The 17,998-nt window shown below is 40.6% G+C and overlaps 1 protein-coding gene across 1 annotated transcript in view; it reads left to right on the forward strand.

Moving 5' to 3' along the window:
• Positions 1-10,602, forward strand: part of LOC120065620 (coiled-coil domain-containing protein 3-like) — a 39,966-nt gene extending 29,364 nt beyond the window's left edge. The window contains exons 2-3 of the mRNA XM_039016676.1: positions 397-571; positions 10,318-10,602. Coding sequence (XP_038872604.1) covers positions 397-571; positions 10,318-10,602 — 460 coding nt within the window. The remainder of the gene's footprint in view (positions 1-396; positions 572-10,317) is intronic.
• The last annotated feature ends 7,396 nt before the right edge of the window (positions 10,603-17,998 follow it).

The raw sequence follows: 17,998 nt of genomic DNA on the forward strand, positions 1-17,998 counted from the left end.
CTACGGGTATTCCCCTCTGTGTCACACGATTGGAGGTTTTATTAGACAGCTGTGGCCCAAAGCATAGTTGAGATAAACAGATACCAAAGCCACACACTGAGGAGAATAAAATACATGTTATTTTAACCCTGTCTGACACCCCAACAGCCGCATCACAAAATCTGCCACACTTCAGTCTCAAAGCCTTACAGTATGAGTGTGTGTGTGTGTGTGTGTGTGTGTGTGTGTGTGTGTGTGTGTGTGTGTGTGTGTGTGTGTGTGTGTGTGTGTGTGTGTGTGTGTGTGTGTGTGTGTGTGTGTGTGTGTGTGTGTGTGTGTGTGTGTGTGTGTGTGTGTGTGTGTGTGTGGAATTCAAATGCAATGTATCTTGATCCCCTGTCTCTCTGTGTTCCTCAGGATGGATGAGAACTACAACATCATCCCCCATGGTGTTAACTTCCAAGATCCAATCTTCCCAGACACACCAGAGAACCACCGCATGTTCGCCAGCCTCTTCCAGTTCTCCAACTGCACGGCCGGAATCACAGTCCACACCTACACCCCAGAGTGGGAGGCTCAGGAAGACAGCCGGGTACGAATGAATCTTATCTATCGCTCTTGTTTTTGTGTGCCTTTGTTATAAAAGTCTTAACAGCACTGCTTAAACAGCAGCTCCTAAACCACCAAAGAGCAAGACCGGCAAAGAAAAACAACCTAGGTTGGAAGAATCTCATCAAAACACATGCAGGAAACCTTTGACAGACACACTATAAACAGCTGATCAAATTTTCTTGCCATTCCCCATGGCTGAGGTAGCATGCAGCGTTGCATATTGTAGCAAGTCTTCCATGATCACCTGCACTTGATAGACAGGAAGTTTTTAGCAAAAGGTAGCGCTGCATAGTATTATGTTTAACTTAAACTCCCCTTAACCCCCAATCAGGGAACAGTGCCTATAATGAAACAGAATGCAATAGGAGCAGTGGTGTTTTGAACCCCACATTTTTAGCCCCAAAAATATTAATGATACTTGAGTTAATAAAGCCTCCATACAAACATACAAACATGGTCTCTTTTTTGCTTTCTTGAGTAAAGCAGCTCCAAAATGCAGGTGTTTCAGCCTAGCTCAGTGCTTTCTGTGGTGGTGGGGCAGCCAGCGGAAAATGCGGAGCGTAGGGGTTGGTAATGTTCTCTAGTTGCGCTGTGATTGGTTTAGTGTTCTGTCACACATGGGGACACTACATCACTGACAAATCTAAGGGTAGAGCTACAAAATTCAAGCCCCTTGGGAGCTGCCATAGAGTTACATTATAAGTGCCCATCCAAGAAGGCTCAAGGTCATTGGCCACAGATAAAATGATGTCAAATCACATTATATCTACAGTAGCTTTGATTGGACATACTTTCAAAATCTTAGCTAAAAGTTAAGGGGTAGGTAACACATTCACCACGCTGATCCTCAACACGGGGGCCCCTCAGGGGTGCGTGCTCAGTCCCCTCCTGTACTCCCTGTTCACTCATGACTGCACGGCCAGGCACGACACCATCATTAAGTTTGCCGATAACACAACAGTTTGATTTGATTTGAGCATCATGAATCAAGTCAACAATCTACTGGCAAATCCTTTTTAATCCTTGTCATATGAAGCGAAATAATGAAGAGAAATTATATATAAAAAGTATCGGTGCTCATCGGGCATTGGACATAAACATTATACAGCAAGTTGGAAATCGTACCTTCAACAATGAGTGGTTTGGAAGGAATCAGTGGCTAACTGTAAGCATTGCAAAGCAATCACTAGCCTGTTATTCATTGGAGTGGGTATGTGGTCCCAATTCTCGGTTTAATGTTCTCTTTTCCAAGCTTAAAATTATAAACATTCAACATTGGCCATGCTGTCAATCCAGCATGATTTCTGTCACGCTCATAACAAGTGTTAACTCAGAACTGGGAAATCTGACTTCAGGGAGTTCAAGACAACTGGGAACTCAGGAAAAGACTAGCTCCGACTGGGAAAATACATTTTGAACGGTCATCCAACTTCCAAATTGGAATTGTAAATTGGGAACTCGGGCCTCATTCTAGAGCTACTCCAGGAAGATCACTGACATCCTCATGATTCAACCTTGTTTTTCCGAGTTCCTAGATGTTTTGAAAGCACCATAAATCCACAGAATGCCAAACTTTGATGATAAAGTTTGACAAAATTTGCCAACAGAGGACTGCCGCGCCTCCTTCCTGTTCAAGTGAGTACAGCACAACAAGGTGAGTCCATAAATGTCTTGTATGCTGCTGCACAAATTATGTAATATGCCAGGGAGATATGTATACTGGTGCTAAGAAAGTAATACTAAGTGTATGTTGTGTAGTAAGCTGTTAGTAGCCCATGTGCCTCACCCTAATAACTTGGTCTATTTTCCCCTCTGAATTTTGCCTACCGTTCTGACTTGTTGGTGCACATGTAGCCTATAACCTGTTTTAGAGGAATGTAATCATCAAATATTGTAAGAGCTTTCATTGTCGGCTTATATGCTCCCTTTATTTATCCTACGGTTCTGACTTGATGTCCAGGGAGAACACTGTAAAAATGTTCTGAACAAACAGTTATATTGACCAAATCCGTCCTAGCTCGCTCATTAACGTCTTAATCAAAATTACAGATTGCCTCTTATCCGCTTGTCGTCCCCTTATGCCATAGTTTGTACATCTCAATTGTCAGTAGAAACTACATTTGTTTTTAAGCATGTCAGCCATATCAGATATGTTTTTTTAAAGGCAGTACATTTTTTAAATCTGATTTCCCACTAGCTGATCATTGACTGCAGCGAGCTCTGTGCGTAGTGTAATGAGACAAACAGGGAGAAGTGGTCAAGTCGATTATCCACGCTTATAAACACAGGGTTGCTACTGTTATTGTTATTTGTGGTGGTAATCATTCTTTTTGAGTACATTTTATGAGGGGGGAAGGTATGTAAATTATTTTTACAGTACATGGGGATGGCCATGTGAAAATGTTTTTTACATCCCTAATAGTGGCTTTGTAGTCAGGGCTAACCACAATCTTCAAAGGTCCACTGAGGAGAGGCTTGTAAGTGTAATTTGTTCTTTGTGGCTGGGAGACCAGAATTCTTTAGGTGGTGGATAGAGGCCTTGCTCTGATGGTCCAGACAGTCAGACTCCCATTGGTTAGAGCTCTGCTGTGCTTCTCTCTAAAAGTGTCAATGCAGAATAGAGTATGTTGACTGGAGAGTAGGATGTGGGATGCGGCTGAGAGACAAGGAGAGGCATACAGGTTTTTTATCCATCTATGGAGTTTTCTACAATGAGCACAGAACAGAAATCTATTAGACTGTACTTCTTGTAATGGCTATTTGACCAAGAAGGAGAGGGATGGAGTGCTGCATCAGATGACCTGGCCTCCACAATCACCCGACCTCAACCCAATTGAGATGGTTTGGGAGGAGTTGGACCGCAGAGTGAAGCAAAAGCAACCAACAAGTGCTCAGCATATGTGGGAACTCCTTCAAGACTGTTGGAAAAGCATTCATCATGAAGCTTGTTGAGAGAACCCCAAAAGTGTGCAAAGCTGTCATCAAAGCAAAGGGTGGCTACTTTGAAGAATCTCAAACATAAAATATATTTAGATTTGTTTAACACTTATTTGGTTACTACATGATTCTATATGTGTTATTTAATAGTTTTGATGTCTTCAGTATTATTCTACAATGTAGAAAATAGTCAAAATTAAGAAAAACCCTTGAATGAGTAGGTGTGTCCAAACTTTTGACTGCTACTGTAGGTAAAACCTTTTGGTAAAACTTTATTTGGGTAGTCCATCTGTAGATACTCTACAGGCTATCAGGAACATTTCAACTTAACTCTTAACTTCTTATGGCTGGGGGCAGTATTGAGTAGCTTGGATGAATAAGGTGCCCAGAGTAAACTGCCTACTACTCAGTCCCAGAAGCTATGGGTATGCATATTATTAGTATATGTGGATAGAAAACACTCTGAAGTTTCTAAAACTGTTTGAATGATGTCTGTGAGTATAACATAACTCATATGGCAGGCAAAGACCTGAGAAAAAATCCAACCAGGAAGTTGTAAATCTGAGGTTTGTAGTTTTTCAACTCATTGCCTATTGAATATACAGTGGGATATTGGTCATATTGCACTTCCTAAAGCTTCCACTAGATGTCAACAGTCGTTAGAACCTTGTTTGATGCTTCTACTGTGAAGGAGGGGGGAATGAGGGCTCTTTGAGTCAGGGGTCTGGCAGAGTGCCATGAGCTGACCACGCGCGTTGACGTGAGAGTTAGCTTGCGTTCCATTGCATTTCTGAAGACAAAGGAATTCTCCGGTTGAAACATTATTGAAGATTTATGTTAAAAACATCCTAAAGATTGATTCTATACATTGTTTGACATGTTTCTACGGACTGTAACGGAACTTTTGGACTTTTCGTCTGCTCGCGCCTCATGAATTTGGATTACTGGGCTAAACGCGCGAACAAAAAGGAGGTATTTGGACATAAATGATGTACTTTATCGAACAAATCAAACATTTATTGTGGAACTGGGATTCCTGGGAGTGCATTTTGATGAAGATCATCAAAGGTAAGTGAATATTTCTAACGCTATTTCTGACTTCTGTTGACTCCAACATGGTTTTGTTGTCTGAGCGCTGTACTCAGATTATTGCATGGTTTGCTTTTTCCGTAAAGCTTTTTGGAAATCTGACACAGCGGTTGCATTAAGGAGAAGTCTATCTCTAATTCTGTGCATAACACTTGTATCTTATATTAAAGTTTATGATGACTATTTCTGTAAATTGATGTGGCTCTCTGCAAAATCACCGGATGTTTTGGAAGCAAAACATTACTGAACGTAACGCGCCAATGTAAACTGAGAATTTTGGATATAAATATGCACTTTATCGAACAAAACATACATGTATTGTGTAACATGAAGTCCTATGAGTGTCATCTGATGAAGATCATCAAAGGTTAGTGATTCATTTTATCACTATTTCTGCTTTTTGTGACTCCTCTCTTTGGCTGGAAAAATGGCTGTGTTTTTCTGTGACTAGGTACTGATCTAACATAATCGTTTGGTGTGCTTTCGTCGTAAAGCCTTTTTTGAAATCGGACACTGTGGTGGGATTAACAACAAGTTTATCTTTAAAATGGTGTGAAATACTTGTATGTTTGAGGAATTTTAAATATGAAATTTCTGTTGTTTGAATTTGGCGCCCTGCACTTTCACTGGCTGTTGTCAAATCGATCCCGTTAACTGGATCTTAGCCGATCTCAGCCATAAGAAGTTTTAACCTAACCCTAATCTTAACCCTAAACCTTACTCTAACCCTTTTTCTAAACCTAATCCTAACCGTAACCTTAGCAAGCAGTTGCTTAGCAACAGATAGTTTGTTGATAGTAGGACCATCTTTAGAGCATTTACAGATGAACTATCTGGACTGTTCAAATTAAGTGTGACCAAATTATTGGATCAGTTTCAAAGCCCTGTCCCGTGGTCCTGATTTGAAGTAGGTTGAGGGAAAAGTGTGCCTCATACGCATTGTAAGATACTGAATGCTAGTAAACATGACTATGAAGTCTACACATTTCTCCATAACCTATCCATGGTTCACCTCAGAGTTTCAGTGTCAAGATCAACGCCAGTGATTACATCATAGAGTCCTGTACGGTCCCTTTATAGAAACGAATAGTCTTTAGACGCCATTCATTGAATTCAAGATTTACATCAGTCTTCTCTGTTTCCAATCATGTGCTGACTGCACATAAAAGCCTTCTTTCACGGTGAAGGAATAAGAATTGGCTTATGTTTCCATTAATGACCACATCTCAGCTCAAATCTGTAATCAGAGTCAAAGCCAAGGAAATGCACAATGTTTTTCTTATGATTACACTCGTATTACAAAATAACTGGAAGGAATGGCTCGGCCCACAGGCTGCACTGTGTGACAGCACAACGCAATCATATACTGTCATCATGCCACACAGACATGACTGTTACTGCTGTGTAAGAATGACATTCTAGGGACTTCACATGTAAAACGAATGATAATTACCCAACACACATGCTGTTATGATTATAGTCGTCATTTTCCTGCGCTAGACTGAAAATCTCATGCCCATGGAGGTATCTTCAACTGGGACCCACAGCTGTTTTCCCTCAAAAACCTTTAAGATGTCCCTCTGATAACATGGGAAAATGTTCCACTAAGGCTGGAAATAAATGTATTAATGAAGAGATGAGTGTCAAAATTGCATGTTATGTCAATGATTCTATGGAACCTGGGTCCCTACCATTATGACCACAGTGATACATCATTCATCTGCCACTTGTGATTAGTGTTTTTTGGTTTGGTTGCGTAAACATTTGAATGTATCAACATTTTTCTAACTGGGTTGGCTGCCATGTGAAAGATATGATAGGGATAGCATTGAAAGATGTCTACGGCTATTATGTAGCTGTGGTGCAGGTGTGGACCATACGTTGGATAAAGATGCACAGATCACAGTCCAGATTTTTCAACTCCAGACATTTTCAAGGGCAATTAAATAGGTATGTGTCCACAATGGAGCTTGTTCTGGAAAACCATAGCATTTCCAAGAACAATGACAGAAAGATGTGGAAATGGGGACTTTACTGTGGGTACCTCTGGTCTGAATGAAACACATACTCAGGCAAACAAGCTCCATCTCTCCTTCCAAATGTTTTGGTTACCTGGAATTTGCTGTTAAGAGTTACCTGCTGAGTGGCCTGGCTGGTCTAGCAGTAATGACGCAGCCTCCAGCACATACTGTATATACTATATACTGTATACAGTGTCGGCATAGGTTCGAATCTGGCCTACTGCTATTTGACAAAACCTCATTGTTTTTTCCCTATTTACTCAGTGGTCGATAGAGCTATAGATACCATATCTTATGACAAACAACTTACAGTGCCCTCAGAAAGTATTCATATCCCTTTATTTTTTCCACATTTTGTTACGTTACAGCCTTATTCTAAAATTGATTAAATAAAAAATGGTCCTCATCAATCTATACACAATACCCCATAATGACAAAGCAAAAACTGTTTTTTAGACATTTTTGCAAATGTATTAAAAATAAAAACTTAAATATCATATTTAAGTAAGTATTCAGATCATTTACTCAGTACTTTGTTGAAGCACTTTTGGCATCGATTACAGCTTTGAGTCTTCTTGGGTATGACGCTACAAGCTTGGCACACCTGTATTTGGGGAGTTTATCCCATGCTTCTCTGCAGATCCTCTCAAGCTCTGTCAGGTTGGATGGGGAGCTTCGCTGCACAGCTATTTTCAGGCCTCTCCAGAGATGTTCGATCAGGTTAAAGTCCGAGCTCTGGCTGGGCCACTCAAGGACATTCAGAGACTTTTCCCGAAGCCACTCATGCATTGTCTTGGCTGTGTCGTTGTTCTGTTCGGAGGTGAGCCTTTGCCCCAGTCTAAGGTCCTGAGCACTCTGGAGCAGGTTTTCATCAAGGATCTCTCTGTACTTTGCTACGTTGATCTTTCGCTCGATCCTGACTAGTCCCTCAGTCCCTGCATCTGAAAAACACTGTAGGGATGTTGCCAAGTTTCCTCCTGAATCGTGTTTCTCATGGTCCTTCAGGTGTCTTTTGGCAAACTCCAAGCGGGCTGTTGTGTGCCTTTTACTGAGGAGTAGCTTCTGTCTGGCCACTGTTCATCAAGCCTGGATTGGTGGAGTGCTGCAGAGATGGTTGACCTTCTGGAAGGTTCTCCCATCTCCACAGAGGAACTTTGGAGCTCTGTCAGAGTGACCATCCGGTTCTTGGTCACCTCCCTGACCAAGGCCCTTCTTCCCCGATTGCTCAGTTTGGCCGGGTGGCCAGCTCTAGGAAGTGTCTTAGTGGTTCCAAACTTCTTCCAATGAAGAATGATGGAGGCCACTGTGTTCTTGGGGACCTTCAATGCTGCAGATATTTTTTGGTACCCTTCCCCCGATCTCTGTCTCGACACAATCCTCTCTCGGAGCTCTACGAACAATTCCTTCGACCTCATGGCTTGGTTTTTGCTCTGACATGCACTGTCAACTGTGGGACGTTATATAGACAGGTGTGTGCCTTTCAAAATAAATGTCCAATTGAATTTACCACAGGTGGACTCCAATCAAGTTGTCGAAACATCTCAATGATGATCAATGGAAGCAGGATGCACCTGAGGTCAATTTCGAGTCTCATAGCCAAGGGTCTGAATTCTTATGTAAATAAGATATATATATTATTATTTTTTAGACTTTTGCAAACATTTCACTTTGTTATTTTGTTATTTGTTATTTGTTATTGTGTTATTGTGTGTAGATTGATGAGGGGAAAAAAATATTTAATTCATTTTAGAATAACAAATTGTGGAAAAAATCAAAGGGTCTGAATACTTTCTGAATGCACTGTATATAGGAGAGGTCGCAATTTACGCGATCAACAGTCCATGCCAACAGCCAGCCACAAAATAAAATGAGCCAGGCTCTTTTACGCCCTCTTCCGAATGGTAGCTATAAAGGCAGAGGTTGCGCACAGTGCAGCAATATGATGAAGTGTGAAAGTTTCTGCCACCCACATAGAGGAAAACAGTTCCAAATAAATGACATTGTTACATGCTCCACCACCCATGTTATCTACATGATTATATGTCCATGTGGGCTGTGTAGGTAAAACCTCTCGTTCTCTGAAACAGAGAATTAGTGAACATCAGGAGAAACGACAGGGATTTTCCAGTCGCAGTACATTTTAATGACCAAAAACATGACATTTCTACCTTTTAGATTTTGTGGCACAGAGAAAGTTAAGATATCAGACAGGGGAGGGGATATAAATAATACCCTGAGCGACAGAGAATGTTTTGGGATTTTCACCCTCCAGACATTATTTCCTGAAGGTCTTAATGATGAAATGCCCATGCATGTTATGTTGTAAATGTGAACATGAATTAATGCCACCACTTCAGATGACTCTGACGTTTTTCTTGCGCTGTACCCAATGATTTGTGAAAACTTGCTTGATGGGTCGATGTCCTCATTGTGGTTTTACAGATGTGTTTAATACGTTTTATGTACACACTTTTCGAATATTTATGAAATGCGCATTGTTTTATTTGGTAACACTTACTTATTTTCCCTTGACTCCAACCACATTCGATGTATTGAACGGATGTGGGTGGAGCTATGTCTACATAAGGGTGCTAATTTAAAAAACTCACAAAAGCTTTGACGAAGGCCGATACATAAAGCTTAATTAATAAATAGCAGTGATACTATCAAGAGCAGTGTGCGGGTTTCTTCTTTTTTCTCATCTTATTCAACTGTTACCATGCACCTGCAAAAAAGCTAGCTCAGATGTGCAAGTGTCTTTTGAATTTTAGAACTACTGGCTATAAAGTATCCAAAAGAACCAGGGAATCTCTTTAAATACATGTAGACTTTACTGTTGGTCTTAGAAGATTTGACACTATCAACAAACATGATAGGTTACTCTCCTCAGTACTACCACTGTTAACTGATGACACCTGTCATCATTCTGAAGAAATGACCTTGTGTTTATCGTTAATCATTAAAGTTGTGCGTCATGTGTTTTGAATGAAGGGGATATTCTTCAGTTGGATGGTATGTTCACCTACAACTTAGCTGTAGAAGTTTCTCACTCGTTCTCTTTGAGATGTACTTTATCTCATAGCAACCTGATTTTTTAAAATTAAAGTAAAAACACAGTAAATTAGCAGATATCTTTCATCCTCAATCTCAGTGTATTCTCTTTCAAAGGATTAGGTCTAATTCGTGACATATGAGGTGAAAAATTATTAGAATCTGTCTCAGACCTTCCATCACTGAAGTGGAACAGTTTCTAGGTTTTAGTTTTCCATCTCTATTGTTTGGCACAGAATAAATTGTGGCTTGACATGACCATTTTAGCATATCCCCCCTACAAGGCAAGCATTTGTTTTCTGAAATATGTTTCAAAGAAAGGAGATGAATATATTGGCCTTTTGAATTAAATTATAGATTTCCAAACATTAAGACTGTATCAGGAACTTGAGTAACCATAGGATCTAAAGATTCAGGACTGAATTAGTGTAACAACTTGGTTGGGGTTTGTGCAATGGATCATCAAAGGTCTAAAACAATGATGGGAGCAGCATGCTAAACAACAGCCTGAGACTTTATTCTCTGAACTCACACATCATCTGAATCAATTATGATCAACTTCAATCTGGTAAATTAGCATTTTGCTCACTTCCTGTTGACTGACTTCCTGCTTCCTGTTTTTTTCCAGCTGCTGTGCTCGACGGTGCAGAAGGCCCTCTTTGAGGAGGAGGAGCGTGTGAAGACTCTCTCCCAAAAGGTGCGTTCTCTGGAGAAGGCCAACAGCCATCTGCGGGACAAGGTGAAGAACATGAAGCGCCTGCTACGCCAGGCCAAACGAGACACCAAGGACCAGAAGACCCTTCCAATGAAACAGCTGCACAACCCCGAGCCCCCCCACCCACACCAGGACACCACACAGGACCAGAAAAGACCCGCCCTCAAAAAGATCCTCACCAAGACGCTAAAAAACTGAGCCTAAACCCACCCCTACCACCACCACCTGTTGCACTGCAGACATGGACAGGCTTAAAAGGATATAAGAACTGTATAGAATGTGACATCAGGAGAAGGATAAGTAGGCTATAGACAGGTATTGTATGTAATAGTGTATCATGTCAAAAGCTTTGGAGATAGAGGAATTGCATACCCTTAATGTGATGCAGACTAGGCACACCTCTGTTACAAGAAAGTGCATTCAGCAAATCAGAATGTTTTGTATCCTGAAAAAAACAACGATGCAGTAAAACAACGATGGAGGTTTCTTATTATTTTTCCCTTCAATAATATAAACCTATAGAATAGCCTTCATAATTTCTAAATATAAATCAAGTTATTTCACACACATATACTCGGTATGGATCTATAAGGAATGCATACACTACAATGTGATAAGCATTTATTGTCATTGCAATCACATTGTGTCACTCTGTGTTTACCACAGGAAGAGTAGCAGGACAATTTGAGGAAACCCAGCTAGCAATGAGGAATCGGCCCAGAAACGGCCCTCTTCCGGGGGGGCGGAACTGATTGAATCGGCTGCCCAGAATCGGCCCAAGTACATCGGCCGTTTCTGTCTACCGGAATTCAGCCGACTTTGCCGGCATCTTACCAGAATCCCCCCAGAAGCGGCCTGATGCAAATGTAAATAAATGCGTTCAAAATTACCCAATTTCGTCATTTTAAATATGACTATTATACATTTTATACATACAAATTATACCCATCCACAAAAAAACACCATACACCTGGTGACCGTGTCAGCGAGTCGCTACAGCGTGATGGGACAAGGACATCCCAGCCGGCCAAACACTCCCCTAACACGGACAACGCTGGGCCAATTGTGCGTCGCCTCATGGGTCTCCCGGGCGCGGCCGGCACGGGTCTCAGACCAACATCTGTAGCTCCATCCACAAAGTTTTTAATGCTTATCAATTGCCTTGCACAAAGTATCAAACTTCTAAAATACTACACAGGACGCTTAAAGAATAAAATAAAAAAATTGTATCACAGAAACAATGAGAAAATATGGAAAAAATGTATAATGAAATGTTAATTATATAAAGCAGCCCGTGTAATCATCTGCCAGAGAGTAGCCGCAATCGGCCTGAGCCTAAAGTAATACATTTGGGCCAGATAACTCTCACCGGAATCGACCCGAGCACCAAGTTATACATTTGGGCCAGATAACACACACCGGAATAGGCCCGAGCTCAATCCCCGCATCCTAGCCATAAGTAATACTGCCAAAGGTGGCCCAGACTCAGTGCCCCGACTCTCAGCCGGAATCGGCCCAGATCCACTGTGCTAGCTGGAAAACGTTGTCTTGGGATCAAATGTGATTTCCACACACAGGCTGAGACGGCACTCTTGCTTCATTACGACTCACTGGTTATAGAACAGTGAGAACAAAACAGACGGGGGTTCGCTTCGATTGTTGACAACATGTAAGCTGTATTTAGTCTCCAAATGATTATTGAAAACATAAATACATTTGCACAATGAGGACTTCTCTCAAACACATCGTTACACTTTTTGGATAGCAAGCTAGTGAATTTTTGCCATTTTGGAATTGACATGAAATCAATGAAAACACCTCAAAACAAGATATGTTATCAAGAATAAGATAAAACAAGATAAAACTAGCTGAAACGAGCCAGCTACGAATCGCAAAATGGCATCTTCTTGTCATTTTTGCTAGCTATCTGATCATTCAGAATCATAACAAAGCAAGGCCACATTGATGCACACTCATAATTTCTGTGACGTTGTCAGCCAACCCGTCTATACAACTGCTTTGTTACAAACATGTAAGCTGGGGGATATGGTAATCACAAAGTCTCATCCCACCGGGCCTTCCTGACCCCCTATCTCATCCAAACTTTGCTCCCATACTCCCCCCCCCCCCCCCCCCCCCCAGGTCCCCCCAGGCCTTATCCTCCTGTGAGGGTATAATATTGAAAAAATTAATAACATTCTGATAAATAAGGTGAGGTGTTTGAGCTATGTTGGCAGGTCAAAGTCTCCCCCTGTAATTTTACACACCTCTCACACCCCAAACATGCCCAGGCAAAATATTCTGCCTTCCCCAGAGTGGAGTTCGATGCCAGTCTCCATGCCAGGTGAGATGCTGCCATGGTAGCTGACACCTTTTGGAGAACTAGTGGGAAAGTCAAAGAAAGGCCTACAGGTGTGCTGGCAAAACCATGTCAAGGACCTCACACTGCTGCCCTGAGGATGTGAAACCCAAAACAGTCATACTGGTTAAGAACATCTGCTAAATGACTTGAGAGTTACATGTAAAAGGTTACATTCTGTCCTTAACTTAACTGATGCTGGATCACCTCTACAGAGTACAGGGAGTTTGATTTAGTGACAACACAGACGATAGACAACACAGATGCTAAACTCTTAATACTGCATCTATGGCTCTGATAAGCTCTCCCGAACCTTCCCTCCCCAGTCCCAACTATAACCATTACACACTAAACAACAAATTCTGTTGAAATCTAGATGTTTCTCATTTTGCCAGTTATATGGTTATTATTTATCAATAATAACTTTATCCCAAGGGCTTCCAGGTTTATTTGTTATTTTTTTAAGATCCCAGCTTTTTGTGGGTGGTTTATACATTTCTATTGAGTGAAACATTTGTTTTTATATTTGAAACGGGGTGCTGAGCACTCAATAAATACAACCACTAGCCAATGAGGTGTGATGTGGTACAGTAAAATATTTTTCTGTGTCAGAACTGAGAGGCGTCCCTAGTCTCCTATTATGTGTTGTACTTGGCTTTTATGTTTGTCCTCTTCAAACAATAATCATTTGGTTGCCTTTAACCTTAGTATATTCATGTATGACAGCAAATAATGAAAAAAATAAACATACATTTTTTTACATTTGTATTGCCATCTTGCAGATTCTCAATAGTATGAGCTTGTAGTTTTATTATTAGCGAAAATGTTGTGATTGACTTCCAGGCGTCCATATCTACTGTAGCATCGCAAAGATCAACATTGATCATTCCCTAAATCTGATCCTTGCCACATACAGTATCTCATTAAAGACCAGTACTGATTAGCAACAAACAGGTCACTGCATCCCAATGGAACAAGATTGTCATAATCGAGCAAAATAATTAAATTCAATGCCTGCAGGACGTTATTATTTGGCACACTTCAGACACATTGAGGCTCTTACGATATGATAGGTGTTTGTTAGGTCAAGCCCACACTTCTCGCATACACTAAATATACAAAAGTATGTGGACACCACTTAAAATTAGTGGATTCGTCTATTTCAGCCACAACCTTTGCTGACCGATGTATAAAATCGAGCACACCGCCATGCAATCTCCATAGACAAACATTGGCAGTAGAATGGCCTTACTGAAGAACTCACTGACTTTCAACTGTCATAGGATGCCACCTTTCCAAAAAGTAAGTTTGTCAAATTTCTGCCCTGCTAGAGCTGCCTCAGTCAACTCTAAGTGCTGTAAGTGCTGTTATTGTGAAGGGGAAACATCTAGGAGCAACAACAGCTCAACCACAAGGTGGTAGGCCACACAAGCTCACAGAATGGGACCGCCGAGTACTGAAGCGCCTGTTCTCGGTTGCAACACTCACTACCGAGTTACAAACTGCCTCTGGAAGCAACTTCAGCACAAGAACTGTTTGTCAGGAGCTTCATGAAATGGGTTTCCATGGCCGAGCAGCCACACACAAGCCTAAGATCACCATGCGCAATGCCAAGTGTCGGCCGGAGTGGTGTAAAGCTCGCCACCATTGGACTCTGGAGCAGTGGAAACCCATTCACTGGAGTGAGGAATCAGGCTGGACCATTTGGCAGCCCGACAGACAAATCTGGGTTTGGTGGATGCCAGGAGTAAACTACCTGCCCCAATGCATATTACCAACTGTAAAGTTAGCCGTCTTTCATGGTTTGGGTTAGCATTTCGCTACACCCGCAATAACGTCTACTAAAGATGTGTATGTGACCAATAAAATTTGATTTGATTTGATGAGGGATGACGCTTTTTTTTCTTCAAAGTAGCTACCCTTTGCATTAATGACAGCTTTGTACACTCTTGGCATTCTCTCAACCAGCTTCACATTTACATTTACATTTAAGTCATTTAGCAGACGCTCTTATCCAGAGCGACTTACAAATTGGTGCATTCACCTTATGATATCCAGTGGAACAACCACTTTACAATAGTGCATCTAAATCTTTTAAGGGGGGGGGGGGTTAGAAGGATTACTTTATCCTATCCTAGGTATTCCTTAAAGAGGTGGGGTTTCAGGTGTCTCCGGAAGGTGGTGATTGACTCCGCTGACCTGGCGTCGTGAGGGAGTTTGTTCCACCATTGGGGTGCCAGAGCAGCGAACAGTTTTGACTGGGCTTCACGAGGAATGCTTTTCCAACAGTCTTGGAAGTGTTCCCACATATGCTGAGCACTTGTTGGCTGCTTTTCCTTCACTCTGCTGTCCAATTCATCCCAAACCATCTCAATTGGGTTGAGGTCAGGTGATTATGGAGGCCAGGTCACTCTCCTTCTTGGTCAAGTAGCCCTCACACAGCCTGGAGGTGTGTTTGGGGTCATTGTCCCGTAATTTCTTTTGAATGATAGTCCCACTAGGCGCAAACCAGATGGGATGGCATATCGCTGCAGAATGCTGTGGTAGCCATACTGCTTAATTGTGCCGTGAATTGTAAATAAATCACTGACAGTATCACCAGCAAAGCACCATCACACCTGCTCCTCCATGCTTCACGATGAGAATCGCACATGCAGAGATCATCCGTTCACCTACTCTGCGTCTCACAAAGACACGGCGGTTGGAACCAAAAATCACAAATTTGGACTCATCAGACCAAAGGACAGATTTCCACTGGTCTAATGTCCATTGCTTGTGTTTCTTGGCCCAAACAAGTATTTTCTTCTTATTGGTGTCCTTTAGTAGTGGTTTCTTTGCAGCAATTCGACCATGAAGGCCTGATTTACGCAGTCTCTTCTAAACAGTTGACGTTGAGATGTGTCTGCAACTTAAACTCTGTGAAGCATTTATTTGGGCTGCAATTTCTGAGGCTGGTAACTCTAATGAACTTATCCTCTGCAGCAGAGGTAACTCTAGGTCTTCCTTTCCTGTGGCGGTCCTCATGAGAGACAGTTTCATTGTAGTGCTTGATGGTTTTTGCGACTGCACTTGAAGAAACTTTCAAAGTTCTCTAAATGTTCTAGATTGACTGACCTTCATGTCTTGAAGTAATGATGGACTGTCGTTTGTCGTTGGTTATTTGAGATGTTTTTGCCATAATATGGACTTTGTCTTTTACCAAATAGGGCTATCTTCTGTATACCACCGCTGCTTGTCACATCACAACTGATTGGCTCAAATGCATAAACCTCTACGGGATCGGTGTCCCTAACCTGGGACGGTTGTTGCTAAAGTGCGCTAATGTGACTAGAATGATGTTAAAAGTAACAGCCAACTTTCCAGGACATATACATGTCTTGTTAAGGCAAAAGGCTTAAATTCTTGTTAATCTAACGGCACTGTCCAATTTACAGTAGCTAGTACAGTAAATAAATACCATGCTATTGTTTGAGGGGAGTGCACAGCAACAAACACTTTTATCACGCCAACTGGTTTGATACATTCACCTCTGAAGGTAAATAATGTACTTACAGTACATTCAGTAATCTTTTTGTTTTGTTTGTTTGTTAAAATCCATTTTTAAATTCAAATGTAGGAACTGGGTTCTACAGTTTGAACCCCTGCTGTCTCTGTTTGTCTATTGTTGTGACCTAGATGAAAATCAGATCAAACTTTATGACCAATTTATGCAGAAATCCAGGTATTCCCAGAGGGTTTCCATACTTTTTCTTTCCACTGTATACAGGTCAGAGTGTCTAGCTAGCTACATTTTCAGATAGCATACATTTCTAATTTTGTCAGAAAGTAATTTTCATTGCAAATTAAAGCGTACTGTTAGCTAGCTAACATTAGCTGGCTGGCTCACTAGCTAACTTTACGTGTATGATATGTGTAGTAAGGGAAGTCCCCCCTCAATTGTACAAAATAACATGGCAACTTATTGGCACCGAGCGGACCATATACACGATGGGATTGTGTGGGATTTCATATTACATCCGGCGCTGTTTCGTCCAAAGTTGATGACAAATGCCATATTGTAAATGAGCTGTGTAACACCCCAAAAATCCTATAGTGGGCGAGTGTGTTCCATCTTAATTTTTCATAGGCTTACTGTAACGCAAGTCAAGACCCAAGAGTCATATTTTGAAATTTTGAAATATTGAAAGTTTTGGCAAAAACTTATCACCCCCTTAAAAAAGTGCTTTCTGGACCGTTTTTCGAAATTCTTTCGATTTTTATGTCAATTACACATGTGTAAGAACTGTATGAAAATACTTTTGTCAAATTTTATTAACATAATTTTTTTTACATTTTTATTTGGACTTAAGGAATATGTTTTGTGCATTTGGAATGTGATTTCTTAGGAAGTCAAAAGTCAAAAGTCAAAAATGTCAAAAATTTGGAAAAAACGTATCACCCCCTTTAAAAAAGTGCTTTCTGGACCGTTTTTCGAAATTCTTTCGATTTTTATGTCAATTACACATGTGTAAGAACTGTATGAAAATACTTTTGTCAAATTTTATTAACATAATTTTTTTTACATTTTTATTTGGACTTAAGGAATATGTTTTGTGCATTTGGAATGTGATTTCTTAGGAAGTCAAAAGTCAAAAGTCAAAAATGTCAAAAATTTGGAAAAAACGTATCACCCCCTTTAAAAAAGTGCTTTCTGGACCGTTTTTGAAATTCTTTCGATTTTTATGTCAATTACACATGTGTAAGAACTGTATGAAAATACTTTTGTCAAATTTTATTAACATAATTTTTTGGACATTTTTATTTGGACTTAAGGAATATGTTTTGTGCATTTGGAATGTGATTTCATAGGAAGTCAAAAGTCAAAAGTCAAAAATGTCAAATATTTGGAAAAAATTTATCACCCCCTTTAAAAAAGTGCTTTCTGGACCGTTTTTTGAAATTCTTTCGATTTTTATGTCAATTACACATGTATAAGAACTGTATGAAAATACTTTAGTCACATTTTACTGTCATCATTTTTTATAAATGTTTACTTGTACTTAAGGAATATGTTTTATGCATTTGGAATGTGATTTCATAGGAAGTCAAAAGTCAAAAGTTACAAGTCAAAAATGTTAAAAATGTGGAAAAAACGTATATTCCATTTAAAAAAGTGCTTTCTGGACCGTTTATTGAAATTCTTTCGATTTTTACGTCAATTACACATATATAAGAACTGTATGAAAATACTTTAGT

This window comes from Salvelinus namaycush, chromosome 20, assembly GCF_016432855.1.
Source record: "Salvelinus namaycush isolate Seneca chromosome 20, SaNama_1.0, whole genome shotgun sequence".
NCBI lineage: Eukaryota > Metazoa > Chordata > Actinopteri > Salmoniformes > Salmonidae > Salvelinus > Salvelinus namaycush.